General features: G+C 40.2%; 1 protein-coding gene across 4 annotated transcripts in view; it reads right to left on the reverse strand.

The window, feature by feature from the left end:
• Ralgapb (Ral GTPase activating protein non-catalytic subunit beta) overlaps positions 1 to 19,885 on the reverse strand; it is an 83,182-nt gene that overhangs the window by 9,772 nt on the left and 53,525 nt on the right. For all 4 annotated transcript variants that reach the window (XM_038329724.2, XM_038329722.2, XM_038329723.2 and 1 more), the window contains 8 exons: positions 18,356 to 18,543; positions 16,496 to 16,602; positions 15,168 to 15,320; positions 14,138 to 14,347; positions 13,247 to 13,405; positions 8,912 to 9,077; positions 6,884 to 7,006; positions 807 to 943 (listed from right to left, as the gene is read on the reverse strand). In XM_038329724.2, the coding sequence (XP_038185652.1) occupies positions 807 to 943; positions 6,884 to 7,006; positions 8,912 to 9,077; positions 13,247 to 13,405; positions 14,138 to 14,347; positions 15,168 to 15,320; positions 16,496 to 16,602; positions 18,356 to 18,543 (1,243 nt within the window). The remainder of the gene's footprint in view (positions 1 to 806; positions 944 to 6,883; positions 7,007 to 8,911; positions 9,078 to 13,246; positions 13,406 to 14,137; positions 14,348 to 15,167; positions 15,321 to 16,495; positions 16,603 to 18,355; positions 18,544 to 19,885) is intronic.

A 19,885-nucleotide genomic window follows, 5' to 3' on the forward strand; every position in this document is an offset into this window, starting at 1 on the left:
TAAAAGCCTATGTGAATTTGGTCTCTCTTTCCTTCAAGAAAGCTTACCATGCTATAAGCATTCCTCTTCCTGCAATGATACAAGGTGATGCAATGCCCACATGAGCCACAGTAAAACACTGTGACAAAATGCTAGGCATTGTTAACTTTAACATAGCATTGCAGTATTACATTCCATGACACCAAAACTAAAGTGACAGATGAGGGCGGAGGTAGGGAAGTATACAGATGCTGAACAAAGGATGATTAGCATCCTAGGTTGGAAGAAACAGGATTTTGTAAGATTTCACCAAGTTATTCAGAATACTACATTATTTTAAAATTACAAATTGCTTATTTCTGCAATTTTCCTTTAAATATTTTTAGACTATAGTTGAGCATGGGTCATAAAATGGCTGAAAGCAAGGCAACAGACAAAGGAGAACTGCAGTCCTTAGAGTGCAAATGCTGTTACAGCTTTGCAGTGAGTTCTTAGCTGGATCATGTGAGGACAAAAGCTACACACAGCTCCTGCTGTAATGCTCAGTGGATACCAAAAGCCTCAGCTTAAACAGGAGTGAGCAAGAGAACTGACCATTGAAGTAGAATGTCAAAAACAAGGAAAATGCTGTCTTAGGGCCAAGCATTTATTATAGATTAGAAAAATGAAAAATTCAAGAATTTCATTTTAAAATACTTCAGTTAATGAATCAGTAGTCTTGCTATACCTCCTACATCACAAAAAAAAAATGAGAAACTTTCAGACTTGGTTCTATAATTACTGCCACTTCACCACAAGATTTTGGGTGAATCAATGAAATAACTTACCCTCTGTGAGGAATTAAGATTGTCTGTGTGATTGGGGACCAGCTCAAGTGTCAGGGGTGGCTGCTTCAGAATTCCAGGCATAAGATCCATATTTGAGTCACTATCTTGGTCTGAGATATTACTTTCCAAAGAATCGGCTGCAAGACAAGAAAAAAATTATATTTGCTACTTCTCTGGAGTAGAAGTTTAATTATGTTAAGTAGTCTAACTACCCTGAGTAACTGAAGACCAAGCACTGCTTCCACAGCAAGTCTTGGCAGACATTCTATGAAGGAGCAGGTCACCTTAGAGTAGGGTTTCCTGGTCATAGAAGCCTTTGCAGCACGCTCTTCTTTGCACTTTACTTACAATACTTGAAAAAAGATAAAACTTGGGACTGAAGAGACAGCTCGGCAGTTAAAAGCAATGGTTACCCTTGCAAAAGAATGGGGTTTGGTTCCCAGCACCTACAAGGTACTTACAACCATCTGTAACTCCAATTCCAGGGGATCCCTGGTCTCTCCTAGCTGTCATGAGCACAAAGACAAGCATGTAGTGCACATAATACACGCAACTAAAACATTCATACACATAAAAGAAACATTTTAATCTTTAATAACCACGTAAAGCTCATTCTTGGCTGAATCTGGTTTGTGTGCTATAGTTTGTCATCTCCTGCTCTACAGGATAACTAAGACGAGAAAATTATAAAATCAAAGCTGTTATTCTCTGAATTATTTATATATCAATCAAAAGTACCATCCTAAGTAGACACTGAGACACCTGAAAGCTACTAAGGACCTAGTCTGAATTTAAAGTACAATCTGGTGGGAGATTAAAAACAAAACAAATCTGTAGTTAAAAAAAAAAAGAAAGAAATGAACAAAACCCCCAGGAAAATAGAGATATTTTATTTTATGCAAACAGATGTTTTGCCTGCATATATGTATATGTACTACATGTATGCTTGGTGTTTAAGGAAGTCAGAAGAGGGCACTGAATTCCCTGGAACTAGAGTTAGAGATGGTTGTAGGCTACCACATAGGTACAGGAAATCAAACCCAGATCATCTCAAAGAGCAACAAACACTCCAAATCAGAGCCTTCTTTCTTGTCCCGGAATAAGAGTATCACCAGAAGCTGAGTAACAGCACAGAAATGGCAAGTGGCATTAGGCATATATCATGATTGTAGGCCAAGAACCAATTGTAGGAAGCCACAGTGTGAGTGAAGAAGGCTCTAGGTCTGGGAAGACTTGCTGGTGCAAGCTGTTCGACCAAAATAACAAGATAGGTACTTAACTCATAAGACAGCTAGGCCTCAACCGCTGGAATAAGAGGGAAGGCAGATAAATACTATGATACTGATCCTGGAAGGTCCATTCTACTAGGGACAAAAAATGATAGAGTATGAAACAGATGGGAGCCTACAGTAAGAAATCAAGGTCAAGTACAAAGGTAGGGAAGCTATAAGACAGACACAACAAAAGTACTTTGGAAATGAGACTAGTAAGTGAGATGGATCATATTCACACTTCAAATGGTCTCAATGGAGAAGGTGACATTTTCTACTTACTGTCTAGCTGGACAAGAAGAAATGTGCTTAATTTGCAAAAAAACAATGATTTTTTTCAAATGTATTTTAAATTTATGTATCTGTGTATATACCCATAAAAGCCAGAAAAAACTGCAGAATCTAGAACTGTAGTTACATGAGTGCTGGGAACTGAACTCGGGTCTTTGGGAAGAGCAAATGCTCTTAAAGGCTGAGCCCTCTCTCCAGGCCTACACTGTAGTGATAGTTTGTGTTTTAACAAATAAACTTGCCTGAAGATCAGATTGCAGAACTAAACCACTAGAGATCAGGCGGTTATGGCTCACACCTTTAATTCTAGTACTTGGGGTTCCCATGCTGTTAATCCCAGCACAAGGGAGGTAGAGACAGGAAGGAATATGGCTGGGCAGAGAGAGGAATATAAGGTGGGAGGAGACAGGAGCTCAGATGCAGTCTGATGTTTGGTAGAGAATGGATATTGTCTGAGGCAACAGTCTGAAGCAGTCAGAGGATGCGGTCTGAGGACAGGATGGCCCTTTTGTTCTGAGAATTAGGTAGAGGTAAAAACAATCTCTCTAACAGCTGGCTGCACTGGTCTCTGATCTATCAGCTTTCACCCTCTAGTATCTGACTCTGGGTCTTATTATTTTCTTTTTCTTTTGGTTATTTTTTAAAATATTTATTTACTTATTATGCATACACTATTCTGTCTGTGTGTATGTCTGCAGGCCAGAAGAGGGCAGCAGACCTCATTTACAGATGGTTATGAGCCACCATGTGGTTGCCGGGAATTGAACTCAGGACCCTTGGAATAGCAGGCAATGCTCTTAACCACTGAGCCATGTCTCCAGCCCTTCTTTTGGTTTCTCGAGACAGGGTTTCTCTGTAGTTTTTGGAGCCTCTCCTGGAACTAGCTTTTGTAGACCAGGATGACCTCGAACTCACAAAGATCTGGCTGCCTCTTCCTCCTGCCCGGCTCTGGGTTTTATTATTAAGAACAATTAGCATTCATGCTACACCACACAATATTTTAAGCAAAATAAACCTGTGAGTTTAGATTAAGAAAGAGTAATTATACTTAATCCATAAGAACCATATGCCATCTTTTCTAGGCTGCTTATGGTTTTTTCTTAATGTCCAAAGATCAGCATGATGTCATCATGATAAGTTTCCATAGGGTTCCATATAAAAGCTCTCACATGGGAATCAAGAGCAAGGTAGGCTTCACTCATAACTTGTGAAAGGAATGACCGAAGCAGAAAGCAGAGTCTGTACACACACACTGGTTAAGATGAAAGACAGAACTAAGGTTGATGTGGGATTGTACTTAAAGAGTATCTGATACCTATCATTAGATGAATGCATAAAGAAAAATGAAATTATGTCGCATATAGGAAATTAGATGGAATTGGAGATCATGGAGTCCAGTGAAATGACTCTGAAAAACAAACATCTCATTTTCTCATATGACAAAATGACATCTAGACATACATAAAATCTCTGACATAAAGAAGGGAAAGCAACAGCCTGATGTGAGAAGGGAGCAACAGAGTGTAATGGGGTGGAGGAGATAGAGCATGTTTTTATCTTATGCTGAATTTCAACTTAACTATGCATATATGGGGGACATGCAAAAGACTGGTAGGGAAATATACACACAGCACAACATATATTCATGAAAATATCACAGCAAAAGAAATTAAGTTATCCTAATTAATTATGCCCTACTATGTTTTCAATATGAAACGGCCTTCACAGTCTCATGCATGGAACACATCTTTAGCTGGTGGCACTATTCTGGGAGACTGTGAAACCTTTCTAGGATAAGGCCTGGCTGAGGAGACGAGGTCATTGGGGGAGGGTCTCTGAAGTACCTAATGTCTGGGCTCTGACCCTGCTATCTGCCCACTGGTCTGCTCCATGTCCATAGAGTAAGTGAGCCATTGTATCATGCCATTAGCATTATGTGGATGAGAACTTCTGAATCATCAACCAAAGTAAACCCTTCCCCCTCATTCCTGTAATACAGCTCTGTCACCAACACTGTCTAGATTAGCTTTCCTGTCAACACGTCTGGGAAGAGAGAACTTCAAATGATCAATTGCCTTGATTAGACTGGCCTGTGGGCATATCTTTAGGGTAGTTTTTTAAATTGCTAATTGCTACAGGAGGGTTCAACCCACTGTGGATGTGGCACCTCTCCAAATGTGGCGCTAAGCCATGTAACAAAAGTAGCTGAGCCTGGGACAGAGCCAGCATGCTGCATCACTACGTGGTTTCTGCTTTAAGCACTGATTCCAGGTTCCTGCTTGAGCTCCTGCCCTGACTTTCCTTGATGATGGATTCTAACCTTTAAGATGTAATAAACCTCCCCTCCCCATCTTGGTTTTGCTGTCATGTCACAGCAATGGAGAGCAAACTAGGTCAAACAAAAACTATCACAGAAAACTGGTAGCAAAGAAGTAGAGCAGCTTCTGTGACCAAACTTGACCATGTGGTTCCTAGGCCTTAAGAACTGATATGCAAAGGGAAATATTAGGAGATGCAGGCTAAATAAGCTCTAGAATGCTCTAAGCAGAGCTTAATGGTCAGTTCTGGTAGGATCAGAAATGCCAACAGAGATTAAGTAAAGACTGTTCACTGAGATTTAGAACAAGGATTCTACTAGGGACTGATTAAAGGCTATTCATGTTACATTTTGGCAAAAAACAAAAACAAAACAAAACAAAACCTGTCTACATTCTATCCATGTCTTGAAAAACTCAATAATAATGAACTAATTTATTTGGCAGACACAACTGAAGACAGCACAACATCCAGTGGCATCAGGCTTCCTGCTGGCTGCTGCTAGCTAGATTACATGGGAATGAGAGCAAAAGTGGGGACTAGATTTGGACATGGTACAATTTAGCCAGGAAAGGAGTATGATTGTAATGAAACTCATAGACAAAGCGAGGAGAATAGCACCACTAAAAAGAAGCTGTGCACATTGTGTGGGAACAACAGGAGAAAGGTACTGTGAGGACACTCCAGGAAGGAGTTAGACCCTACCAAATGTGGGCTCCAGTATATGAAACTGAAAGCTCATCTGGAACATGTTTTGTTTGAAAAGAGTACTGCTGGATGCCTGGCTGGAAAAGGGCCAGCTAAAGAATTTTTTCTACACTCAAAGCACCTGGTCCTCCAGAGAGCACTGTAGCCACATTCCAAGAGGGCCTGACTGCTGTTCAAGTTGGCAGCTAAATTTAACATCATTCACATGGTGTTGGTTTTCAAGCACAAAGAATGCAAGAGTTGTTGGACAGTGGTGGTGCACGCCTTTAATTCCAGTGCTCAGGAGGGAGAGGCAGGCAGATCTCTGTGAGTTCGAGGCCAGCCTAGGCTATAGAGCAAGTACCAGGACAGGCTCCAAAGCTACAGAGAGATGCTGTCTCAAAAGATTTGTGGATTCATGGAGGCTTTGTCCAGTCTTTGAGATGTGCCTGTGAGGCCAGGCAGCGTATCATGGGGTAAGAAACCCTGCAAGAAGCTCTAAAGTAGCTGTGACCAAAGTTAAAACGGAGATTATAGGATGTCAGGCACAAGGGAGGTTTTGTCAAGAAAAGCTACAGGTGGGTAGTAAGACTAAGAGGGACTTGACAATGTTCTACAACTGCAAAGGACATAGGGGCAGGGATGGTCAAGTCTTATGAGTTCATATAACATAACAATGTTCTCAAACTGCCGGACACATAGTTACATGATTTAGTATTTAGACTTCTGGGATTTGGTCCTGCTTCAGCCCCATCTTTCTTGGCTATTTTCTTACGCCCTAGTTTTGGAAAAGTAATGTTTTACTCTGTGTCACTCTATATCAGACTTATGTAACTTTTTATTTAACAAGGGCTTGCAGCTGAGAGCTACCAAGGGTCTGAGACGAGACTTGGAATTTTCAAATGGTGTGGAAACTGTTAGTACTGTGGCAACCCTTAAGAGCTGGACTAAAGCATTGTGCATCAAGCTAGAGACAGAGTAGCAAAGTAGAATCTGGAATATTGCTTATAGGTTCCTATTTTAAGTCCTTTCCTTTCCAGTTATTGGTGCTATTTTGGGAGACTGCAGAACCTTTAGGAAGTGGTACTCAGCCAGCAGAAGTAGGTGACTGGGAAGGGGTCTTTGAGGTGATAGTCTGGCTGCTGGTCTTGGCCCTGGTCCCTGCTTCCTAGTATGCCGTAATATAAGAAGTTGTCCATGCTCCCACTGCCATGGACTAAGCCACTCCACCATGTCTTTTCCATCATGATAGCCTGAATGTTTCAGTCTGGTTCTTATGTTATTTCTCTCAGGTACTGGTCATCGTACCAAAAAAGTAACTAACACACTAGAGAATGTTATGAGATGATAGCTCTCATACTTGTGTATAATCTAGTTATAACATCCTTGCTTAGAAGCTAAAGAATGCCTTAATTTTGATGACTTAAAAAAATCTCTTCCAATGCATAACACACCAAATAGTGAATATACAAACAGATCTCAAAATAGCACTATACAAAAACATGTTCTTACTTAAGGACTCCACAGGAGAAGGAACCACGAAAGCTATTTCCGTCAGGGCATCAGCATAATACAGGACCTTCTTCTGCCCATTGAAAATGCTAGCCCCAGCGTCTTCTGAGGAAGTTACTTCATCTGGGAATAGAACAATGTATCAGTACTTAAAGTTGGGCACCTTTACCTCCTGTTCATGAATTCCAGTCACTTTATAAAGCGATGGTAGTTTCAACGAGAACCAATTTGTAGGTGAGAAGAACAAAACATGAGTGTTGGTTAAGTGTCCTATAATAATTTCATATAATAATTTTCTAGTTTATGAAATTACTCTGCAGCAGACCTGGACACTCTACTGCTCCTCAGCTCTGCTTCTGCTCTCTCTCCTCTGGTAATTAGTGATGTAAAAACACACAGGGAGAGTTCGAGACCAGCCTGGTCTACAAGAGCTAGTTCCAGGACAGGCTCCAAAGCTACAGAGAAACCCTGTCTTGAAAAAACCAACTCCCCCCCCCCCAAAAAAAAACCCACACAGGGAGTTTAGAAGTATCTGCTCTACACCAGAATGAGTTCCAACAGTCTGAACTAGTCTAAGTCTCAGTTACAACGAATATATAATAATATGACATAGTGTCAGGACCTTCACAGGAAGATGGCACAGATTTCAGGAAAGGAATATATGAAAACATGCTTACTTTTCCAATCACAAAACTAGGATTTCACCTAACATATTAGGATACTTAACTCTGGTGAAGATGTGGTAAGCAAGAAGTTTAGAGCAGAAGTTGACACACTTTTTCTACAAAGGACCAGACGGTGAATATTTGATGCAGGGAATATGTCTCTGCTACAACCATCCTGTCACTGTAGGACCAGAGCAGTTATATACAGCTCACCAAGGGGAGTATGGTTAAGTTCCAATAACATTCTACTTACAAGACTAGGTCCAGGCCACAGCGGAAACTCTCGGGAGCACTCTACATCTACTCTGGTTACTGCTCCAGCAGCTACTCTGCCTGACCCTACTCTGGAGCAGACCCGCAGCTACAGTGTAGGTGGAACTGACTCTAAATACAATTTCTCTATCGAGTCGGGCTTAGGGAGAAAAAAGACTCCAGCTCAGCTATTTTCCTTTCCAGGCTATGGTGGTGTACGCATGTAAAGTCTGATACTGCCTTTCTTTAGTATAATAGAAGACAAGTAGGGATTAAGAAAAAATCCAGAGAATAGATCTAAAGGAAAATTACAAATAAAATAGGTGCTTTTGTGCTGATAATTACATAAAACACTTAAACAATCTGGAATTTCTTGGTCCCCTGGAGAAATAAATGATCTTCAAAGTTTAAGCCAGGGCCAATGAGATTGGTTTAGTGGGTAAAAGTCTATCAAACATTCTTTTTCTCCCAGGATAAGGAGGCACAGGCTGACCTCTGTGAGTTCAAGGATAGCCTGGTATATACACAGGGAGTGTGTCTCTCCCTCTCAAAAAAAAAAAAAATATTGTTAGTAGAGAAAACAAAGTCATTTGTTAAGAAACTTATTTATTAGACACATTTTAGACTTATTAAATATTATAAGAAGTTGTATTTGTTTCTTCACATATAAAAAGAAACACATCAGCACAGCAAACAGTAAGTAGTTAATTAATTTTGTATTAGTTTACCCTACCATTACATCTTTACACACAAAGGAAATATCTATACAACTAGACAAATTAGGGTAGCAAGATGGCTCTGAAGGTTATGGTTCTTGCCTAACACTGACCTGAGTTCATACCTGCAACTCACACAATAGAAAGAGTGAGCAGACTCCCTCAGGATGTCCTCTGACATAGACAGGTACATGTGTACCCCTCCTTACCCAACCCTCCTACACAAAACAGATAACTTTAAAAAAAGAGAATACACAAACTAAATGTGACCCTCTGAAGACTAGAACTGAGGAAAGGAGACTTTTCCATGATGTAAACTGTTTAAAAGGCTAAAGGATTCATGGGAAAGGGGAGGGAGGAACAAACCAGAAACAGCAGCTATTTATAAGCTTTACCTTGTTCAGACCCTTCACCATCATCGCAACTATTAATTGACCAACTGGTGGACACATGTCCTGTCCAACCAGGATGCCTGCCCACATCTACTGACCAGCCAAGGGAGAGCAAAAATTCTAGGAAATGTGGCTGAACATTTCTGGAAGACTCCACGTTCTTTAAAATCTGAAATACACAGGAAGCATCAGTTATGAAGGGAATACAAGGATATATTAAAATAAACACATGCAAAAACTAATGAGCTTTGACACTTTTGACAAATCAAGGCCCAGTTCAGAGTGAATTTAGGAATATATGACCACAGTGAAAATGTGTGTTCTGGAGTTGGTTGGCTGGACTGGCTGGCCCTTGTTTCTGTTTCTCCACAGCAAAATGGGGATTATGAGGGTTATGAAGATTATGAGATGATGTAAGTAAAATCCTAAGCTATCCCTATGGCAAAATGATTACGGAGGCAAGCCTATTTATTAAAAGTAAACAAAAGGTACAATGTCCTTGACTTCACAGTTGGCAGTCTGTTAAAAACAGGTGTGTGGTGACAGCCTCGACAAATGAAACAAAACTATAAGCCTACTGCAAACTCAATGAAGATGAGGTATAACTAACAAATGGACATGAGACTGCCCTTTCCTTAGTCCAAAGAGAAGACCGGAAGTACAGGAAAACAAAGTAACCAGAAGGTTTCCTCTACTACTGGCCACAAAGAGGGGAAACTTTCAATCTCAACAGGTTTTGAGGCTGGCAAAATAACTCAATGTGTAACAGATCTTGTTACTAAGCCTGATGATCTGAATTTGATCCCAGAAACCCACATGGTGGAAGGAGAGGACAGACTCCCACAAGTTGGTCTCTGACCCTCCACCTACATACCATGGCATGTGGATGGCAACAGGCAAAAAATTAATTAAATTTAAAAAAATTAAAAGTCATTCTCTCCTGGAGTTCAAAACAATAGTGGCAAGCCTGGAGATGTTTTTGACTGTCAGAGTATGATGGTTCGTGTTTGTCAACTTGACAAAATCTGGGAAAGGAATCTCAAGAATTGTCTAGATTAGGGTGATCTATGGGCATGCCTATAAGGGTCTTTATTTCTTTATTTACTTATTTGTTGAGCAGGGTTTTACTATGTAGCCCTGGCAATCCTGGAACTCACTATGTAGACAAAGTTGGCCTTGAACTCACTAGAGATCCACCTGCTTCTGCCTCCAAGGTGCTGGAATCACCACCACCCAACAAGGTATTTTCTAAATGGGTTAAGTGAGGTGGGAAGACCCACCTTGGTGCAGGACATTCCATTCATGGGCACAATTCTGGACTGATGTAAAGGAGGAAAAACACAAACATGCATTCATGGCTGGTTCCTGAGTATGGGTGAGGTGTGGCCAGCCCCTTGTAGCTTCCAACTCCCCTGACACAATGGACCTGGACTATGAGCTAAGCCCTTCTTCTTAACTTGCTTCTGTTAGAGTATTTTATCACAGTAAATGAAAAAGAAACTAAGACACAGTGATCGAACAACGCTGGGATTCAGACTGAAGACGCTGCTCACTGGGCTGAAATACACTGGGCAGCTGCCACAACAAACAGCGGCTCTTAAGCTCTCAGTTCTAAAGGGAGGAAAACAAGGAATTCCTTTCCAAAGTAAAAGTGAAAAAGCAGAGAAGGAGAATATGCCAAACCATTTGGAGAATTTTCTAAAAGTAATACTCCCTTAGCTTGCCCCAGGCCTACAATGTTAGCAAAAACAAGATCCTAAAATTGCCATATTTTTAAGGACTCCTCTCATATGACTGAAGCAGCTCATCCATAAATCTCTAGTCACTTATACAATGCTAACTGATGGCAATACCCTGCTCACACGCCTGGGGGGGAGGAAGGTCACTACTTCTCAGTCTATTTGTTTTATTTACCCATCGCTCTCTCAAATTCTTTTTTAGTATTTATTTACTTAATACTGTTTGAGAGAAAGCCAGAGAACAAAAAAGAGAAAGTGCAAGAGTGTGCAAATTGCCATAGCATGAATGTGGAAGTGTCAAAACACAATTATGGAAGTCATTTTCTCCTTCATATAGGTCTAGGAATTCAACTGAGCCCACTAGACTTGGTTAGCTCCTCTATCCATGGAGCATCTCACCTGCCCCTCCTTTGGCTCCTTTGGTGTTAGGAAACAGGGTCTCACTATATAACCCCAGCTCTCTTTGAAGCTTTGATCTTACACTGTAGCCTGACTAGGTGTGAAATCTATAAATAACTTGTGAAATTTTAGTCAAGCAGTAAGTGATTCAAATACATCTTGCAGCTCACCTGTTAGCAGCCAGAAAATAATCTCCACTAGCTAGGAAGAGAAAGGATTCAGATATTCTTAAGAAGTCTCCAGAAATCTTTACAGTTTCTTGATCACCCACAGCTCCCAGAAGCCCAAGGAAACTAAATGGATTAGGAAGTGCCTCAGGGCCTGTGTCTTTTATGGTAAGAGAAAAACTGCCCCAAACTGTTGGGAAATATTATTTTAAGGTGTGTTGCTTTTGTTTATGCTGCATTTGTTTAACTATATGAAGCTGTGATTCTTTGCCTGTCTAAAACACCTTATGGGCTAATAAAGAGCTGAACAGCCAATCACAAGGCAGAAGCAAGGATAGGCGGGGCTGGAAGGCAGAGAATAAATAAAAGGAGAACCAAGAAAGAGGGGAAGCAAGAGAACAAGGGGAGGAAGACATCAGGAGTCAACTACCCAGAAAGCCATGGAGAAAGAAGTAAAGAAAGGTATACAAAAAAAAAGATAAAAGTCCAGAGGCAAAAGGTAGATGGAATAATTTAAGAAAAGCTGTCAAGAAACAGGTCAAGCTAAGGCTGGGTACTCATAACTAAGAATGAACCTCTGTGTGTGATCTGAGAGCTGGATAATAGGCCCCTCAAAAAGTCGAAAGAGCAAATCATCACACAACACCATACTTTCATGTGAACATCACCCTAGTCTTAATAATTCAATTTACTGGGGTTCTAACAAACTAACACAAAGTCTCATTGTTGGTTGCCACCATTCTCTCTTCTCAAAAGCTCCAAGCATACTACTGGTACCATGATGAATCTCATAAAGATGTATACACTCTTTACCTCTGGAGAATCTATGCTGTGGTCAGTGTATACTCAGAAATTGCTGAAATAGCCTTGTCTCAGAACCTTAAAATCAGATTAGGTCTCTCAGGCTCCTGAGGTAGAATTTAACACTCCTACTAACATGCTAGACTATGAGTGCTACTTCTGTGGCTGCCTTCCCTTAGATAGTTCTATGGCCTTCTAGATCCTGTTTACCTGGAACTCTGGAACCTACCAGAGAGGACAAACTTAATCAGTGTATGCTGAGTCAGAAACATGAATGAAAACTTTTTCAAGAACTCACTAACTAGCAGCTCACTAACACACAATTTGAGACAGTGCTTCTTTTTTTTTTTTAAATATTTATTATGTATATAATATTCTGTCTGTATGCCTGCATGTCAGAAGAGGGCACCAGACCCCATTACAGATGGTTGAGAGTCACCATGTGGTTGCTGGGAATTGAACTCAGGACCTTTGGAAGAGCAGGCAATGCTCTTAACCTCTGAGCCATCTCACCAGCCCCCCTGAGACAATGCTTCTTATGGAAACATTCTGTTATGTTGGTAAATTTCTACAGGTGTGGTGTGTTAATTTAATGACAGGTTAATGATCCTGCAATTCCAATCATGGTCACAGCACCCAAACATCTTCCTTTGACCCTCTTCTAGTCACAGCTACCGTCTAGCCCATGTTTCAATACTTACTTCCAACAGAAACTTCAGATTCCCTGACATTTCTCTCTGCTCTCCATCTCCACCTACATTATACATCCCTTTACCTTCCTAGTCTTTCCTGCTTCCCATATCCAACTGTGTTTTACTTTATTTATCACAGTCTATGCTTTACCTCAGCTGAAATGGCTTAGTGTGAGGTTACCTGTAAGGAGAAAGCGTGCTCACTTCTACCAGGAATGAGCCCCAGGGAAGATAGCCAGGAAGAGTTTAAGACTGCAGTCCTCTGAAGCTTCAGGCCTAGCTCTGGCCCCCTGTGGCTAACCTTCAGGTGTTTTAGTTTCCTTTGCCTGTGAGTATGAATTCCTTAAGAAAAAGGAACCCACACTATGCTTCTTGAGGATGGAAAGGCTCAGGACACCAGGCTTCGGGGTCATGAGCACTCAGTTTCTAAATGAAACAAGTCATAAGCACAGAATACAAAATCCTCATGTCAAGTACAAACAGCTGACATAAAGTCCTGTATGTTTATAACACAAAAGAGGGAAAATTCAGAATTCTTACCTCTTGGTTTGTTTTCTGACCTGGTTTCATGTAGAAAATAAAAACTGTGTCAAAAGGACGACATGGCAAGAGATCCAGATACCCAATGTCATCAAAAAACCCAGGTATGGTAGAATCGAGTGCAACAAGGTGAGGAGGTAGACGACTATTTGCGGGTTCCTGTCCAATGAGAGAGGAGCAATTGTTACCACAGCGTTACTCCAATCATGACGCAGCATTTACAGTTTGGTGGTGTCATCCATTCTAGTACAGTGTCTCAGTACAGTTTTGCAGCTAGAGTAGCCTCCACCTTACTATGTAGTCTTGGCTGTCCTTGAACTTGCACTCTTTCTAGTTCAGCCTGTCAAGTTCTAGGATTACAGATGTTTGTCACCACAACCACTTTTTCTTATTTTAGTAAAAATTAAATGAAAAATTATAATGTAGCAGAAACAAATACAACCATGATTCTAAAGAAACTGCTTAATGTGTTTATGCTTCAAGTTATTTTTATCTGCTTCAGACAACTGAGGTTACAGTGTATATATAATTTGAGAGTTTATTTTCATGTGCATGGCTCTGTATTCACTCATTAGAACTATAAACCAAAACCAAACATATAAATTAATAGAAGAAAATTTTAGAGTACTACAGAATTAACTTCATTCTTTTACAGAGTGGCATGAAAAAGCCAATTCAGATCTGAACTCATCATTGGAGTAATCCCTTCACAGGTGCGCTTTCCTGGAGTCCACACTGAACACAACTCCACTGATTCGCATGCAGAGTATATAAGCTGAGGTTTTGTTCACTTGTTTTAAAACTATCTTCATTTTGATAAAATATTATAGCTATCATCAGCTGGTGATTAATTTATGAATATATTTATTCATAGAAGTTCCTAAAAATTACCTTCAATGCTTCTAAGGACAAAAATCCAAAGTGAGAAAGGAAAAGGCGGGCTGTTTGGAATTCCTGAGCAGGAGGAGGGGGTTTACAATCCGTAACAGGGTCAGGAAAGCTTCTCTTCTGCAATTCTCCCTCGCTTTGCTGTTCCAGGTGTATTTCATAAGCGATCTGCTGGGCCATACCATTCCTTAATTTTTCATGCCTCTCTTCTAACTGAAATAAGTCAGATATTTTTAAAGCATTTTCTTAAAATGAAGTAAGCTTCTTTTAATTTTAAAACAAAAATAAAGCAACAAAGAAAATGATAAGTTTTGTTGATCAACATTATGTTTCAATTAGATACAAAACACAGGATTAAACAAACATGGTTCAAAGTTAGACCTATATCCAAAAATTCTTCCCTAGGGCCTACCCAATTGTTTCTCCATCCCCTGGCTGTAAAGGACTCTATCATCTCTGCTCTTGGAGGGCAAAGCTGTTTTCTCACTGGACCCCCAGATGGTTATTTTCACTCTGCAGTAGCTATCCTTGTGTTTTAAAATACTTACCCATATGGACTCCTTACCTTTTGATCAATCCTACTTTAAAGTTTTACCTCCTCATGTGTGAAAATACTTCCAAACAAACTGGCTTAATTATACAACCATCTCAACCTTAATTACTTCAACCATGCTCCTGAGCCCCAGCTGTGAACCACTTTCAAGGATTTTCTCTCCAATCCCAATTCCACTTCCTGTACTATCCAAATATCTGCCTTTACTACCAGAGTTTGGTCATGTTATCATACTACTGAAATCTACTGCAAACATCCCAGGCAGCCAAGGATCCTGTCTCTAAAAGATGTTTGGTTCTTACCAACTGGTCCAAATCTACACATCCATCTTCGGTCATGTCAAATCTCCTAATTTCTGCAAAAACGCAAGTCATCTTCTGCCTATCCTCCCTAACACTAAATGCTATACCTGACCACATATACCATCTAAAAATGTTTGCATTTATCCTTTTAGGAAGAGCTAACAGTAACTTGTCTTACTTCTTCAGTGACAATTTCATGTAAATCTGGAATGCTCAAATCTGCTTTTACAAAAGGAATCTTGTCCACCTCTTCAGGAAATGGTCGATGTTTCACAGAATATTTAAATCCAACATCATTTTTAGGAACTGGGCGAGGTTCTGGCACAAAAAGCTGTCAAAACAACAGAAATGACATTATAGGTGAATCTGTACATGCTGTACATATGGTGCAAATAGGAAAGCTATATAGTGTGCTCAATTTCATTTTTCTAAAAATGTTTGTCAACTTATAGATTTCATGACTAATAAATAGCTTTGGACCTCTACTGCTCAGGCCTCAGTCATTCACATTCAATTCTAAGTTAATGATTAAGGGAGTTTAGAGTTTTAAGACTCAAATTTCCAGCCAGGTGTGGTGGTGCACACCTTTAATCCCAGCACTTGGGAGGCAAAGGCAAAGGCAGGCAGATCTCTGTGTGTTCCAGGCCAGCCTGCTCTACAGAGCAAGTTCCAGGACAGCAAGGGCTACACAGGGAAACCGTGTGTGTGTGTGTGTGTGTGTGTGTGTGTGTGTGTGTGTGTGTGAGAGAGAGAGAGGGAGAGGGAGAGGGAGAGGGAGAGGGAGGGAGGGAGGGAGGGAGGGAGGGAGGGAGGAGAAAAGAAGGAAGGAAGGAAGGAAAGTAAGAAAGAAAAGAAAGAAAGAGAAGAAAGAAGAAGGAAAGAAAAAGAAAGAAAAAAGAAAAGTGGAGGAAATTCAGTAAATCATGAACTATCAAACTATGGCTAGTTCTCACTGAAAAGTGACTACAAGGGATTTAACATTTCTTTATCTGAACTTTCCAACAAGCAGAAAATAACATTTAATTTTAAATACTACAAAATATTGTAGTAAACTGTATAGAATATTAGCAATTATACAGAATGAATCATGCAAAACAATGTGAAACTAAGTCCTACATGCCAGACCTCTCAAAGGCCTACGCAAACTTCTCCCATATGCAGTATGCGTCTGACTTTTAACGTTGCATAGAAATATGCCTGGGACCACTGTTTAGAATAGTAGTCCTTATTCCTAATTGAGTATCAGCATCACCGGAAAAACTTTTGAAAACTACCCTTGGTTTATAGATACCTGTAACAAGTTCAGTAGACCCAGAATTCTAAGTTCCTAAGATGATTCTTAAGTAAACTCATTGACAGAGGACCTCGCCAGGGATCAGAAACATGTAACCTGTGACTTTCTGTTGGAATGTTATTTAGCCTTTAAATCACACACGGACACACATGCACACAATCATATGCACCCATATATATGTACTCACTCACACACTGTAACTTCTGATGTACCTTCTGATTTGCTTTTGCTCCTCTGGGTAAAAGGCAAAGCTGCTGAGCCCAAGCAAGTCTTCCCGACATTCCCCGGACCAGCACAGTGACAGAGGGAAAAAAATCGTCTAGAATAAAATTGATATGTAAAAACTTTTACTTCAGATAACAACCATATAATATACAACCTATCACCTGCAGAACACTTCGGATCAAAGCCCTAGCACAGTGCCTGCTAAATGGCAAAGCCATGGCTGAGCACCATGACTACCACCCCACTCTGGACCAACTCTAGTTTGACTCTCCTAACATCCTCACATTCCTCTACACATATGTTTTGGTGGAATGGTATCTATCATGGCAAACACTCTTAAACTTCCAGTGCTGAAGACAACTTTTACGAAAGAAAACAGGCTGGCTATCTATAGTATTGACAGACATTTGCTCTTAGATCAGGGTCCTGCTACGGTAGGCAGACACTGTTTCCTCCCAGCAGAAGTTCAGGGACATGTAAAAGTTCAGGATCCTTTTTATTCCCTTTCTTTGTCTCAGTTTCGGGAATCAAAAGTGGTTCAAACTCTCTCTTCTGTTAACTATTTCAATAAACAATCTTAATTGTATAAAAATTGTTAATTTTTTATCTTACTTTTTGTAGACTATCTATGCAGTAAAGTTACTTGGGATAAGAGTAAGGCAAGCCTAAAAAACCTTGCAAGAGAACCCAGAAGATTAAAGGGGACACTAACATTCTGCAGGCTGTTCAGCAAATGACTTAGGGGTAGGAGGACGGTGAAATAATGAAAAGTAGGCAGCAAGGAGAGAAAGCCAGGCAAGCCTTAGCTCTGGGGTAAAGAAGGCAGAGTTGACCAATGATGAATAGTGCCATTCTACTTCATACTAATGTCACTAAACTTAACCATGCTACGATGGAAATAGTGTCCTTCTATTGCAACCAGGGCTAGGTTTCTCATCATGTAGAATTATGACATCCTGCTTATAGTCAACAGAAGCTGTACAGGACTCAAAGACTCCGCTTACCTTTGCATGTGTCTTTAGTCACTGAGGAAGTCCTACTGTGGTGGGACAACAACAGAAAATAGTATTGTTTGGAAAACCTGAATTTGAATCCTAGTTATATACTTCTCAAGTTACCCTAAGCAAATCACGCACCCTCTGTGAGCCTCAAAACTGTGGGATAGTGCATGTCTTGTCAATAAACAGTCACTGAAGTTTTTTCACCAGATCACATCTACATGCTTAAGAATGAACACTACGGTGCAAGGAGGGCAGTGGGAAGGGCAAGCAAATTTTTGAACTGCCAAAGGGGATATCAGACCAGGTAGAAAGAAAATGAAACAAATCAACATAAGAAATTAATAAGGCCTTGCATTTAGATGTACTGGGAGGAATACAGAGGAAAGATCCAAGAGTCACTGGGGTAGTAGAGACATTGAGACTAATTATATAAGGAAGTGACAGGAGGAGGAAACAAAGATGACTTCTCAAATTTCTAGCCTGTATGGGTAGTAGTAACCAAAACAGAACAAGTATGGGTGAAGGGAAAGGGAGCAGAGGGGCAGGATCCAAGGTTCACAAGGAAAGAAAGACTGACAATGACTTTTATATATAGTAAATATAAAATATCTAAGGTAAACTTTACATCAACGTTTGAGACACTTTTTCAAGCATACATAAATAACCTTTAAACAGTTCTACTTCATTTGCACATTCTATTTTCTGACCTCTGTTTCTCCAGTGGTTTATCTTATAGCCCCAAGTCTTTCTGACAAACAGTTACCTGGAATTCAGACTTTGCTTGCCTGGGAAAACTGAGAACACACTGTTTGAGCAGTAGAGAAAGCTAAGAGTGCTACAACTTACTCTGCTCATTTCCAAGCGGTTGCTCCAGCATTGCCAGGATGACACTGTTATCCAAGACAAAGTACCGGAAACTATGCTTGTTTATGGTTGGCAGTCTGGAGTATTTGATCAGAGTGGTCTCATTCACCAGACTACAAGGAGAGGCAGGACCACTGGGTGAAGGAAACGCACCAAGCAACTGCATGATACTACGAAGAATGGAATAAAGAACAATTAATTCCTAAAGAAAATTCTAACTTGACCTTTTCAATATATATATCCTTCGGCTCTTCTGAATTAACTGGACACAGTTATGCTTCTTCTTCACAGGTCAGATTTATTCTTTGCGGCAAAAATACCCTGGCATGCTGGGTAGAATCTGTACCCCAAGAATGAAAGGTCTTCTCCCAGATGTTGTGGGTGTTGACGTCCACACCCAGATGCAGAGTAACAATAGCCACAGCTTTCAACTGACCTACGAACTGCCCTCAGCCATGGATGCCTCACTGGGGGCCACTGCTTCTTTCAGGAATAGACCACATTCAACTACTAGTTAGTGCAAGGTTCCTAGGTACCAGTCCCCCTCCCCCAGCTGGAAAGAACACTCAAGGTCAAGTCAGCTTCAATATTTTGTTGCAACTGCCTCTACTATCCAGCACTCTGCCAGCCCAGTCCTGCTTCATCCCAACGAAATATTGCAAGCAAATTTCTCTCTTTTACCCAGGGAATATGATGGACTACAGTTCTAAATCAGGAAACTCCTAAATACACATTTAAAATTCTGTTTGTGTGCTCCAGGTTTCTGGATTATGACAGCCAAGTATCTTAGGCTAAGAAAAGGATAAAAAGATCAGCCAGACCCCATCACTTTTCAGATAAGGAAATGTAAAACTCCAAAGAGCTAAGTGATTGTTAAGAGGCCAAAAATCCCAGGACCTGCTACTTCCTGCATGTCCTGGAATACATATATCCTCATTTCAAGTAAGAAGTTTGAGGCACTAAGAGTTAAATCTCAAACTGTCATAAATAAATCTATGACACAAAATGCTTTATTAAGCAGAGTTCCACTGATCAAGACTTACCATTCAGAAACGTTTGCATGTATACACCGTGTGTGTATACACTTCATGTACACATAGAGAGAGGGGGGAATAAATTCATTGCATACAAGCAATTAATTTAATAACTCATCTAACTGTGTCAAGTACTATTCTAGGCTTTATATACATTTTTCCATATAGTTTCATAATAACCATATGAAATAAGTACCATTATTATTTTCATTTTATTACCATTCATTATCATTTATAATACACTGATGCTCAAAGAAAAAGCATTCCGTATATAAACAGATTTTTACCATGTAGTATCAATGTGGTCTTTCATATGCATTTCATACAGAAAACTACTCAACACCTTTGTGTATGTGTATATATATGAATGTGTGTTGCATGTGTATTATATGCATACATGAGAGTTGTATATGAGGAGGAAATGAAGAGTCCTGTTCTATCATTCCCTGCCTTAATCCCTTAAGACTGTGTCTCTTAA

This window comes from Arvicola amphibius, chromosome 5 (assembly GCF_903992535.2).
Source record: "Arvicola amphibius chromosome 5, mArvAmp1.2, whole genome shotgun sequence".
Lineage (NCBI taxonomy): Eukaryota > Metazoa > Chordata > Mammalia > Rodentia > Cricetidae > Arvicola > Arvicola amphibius.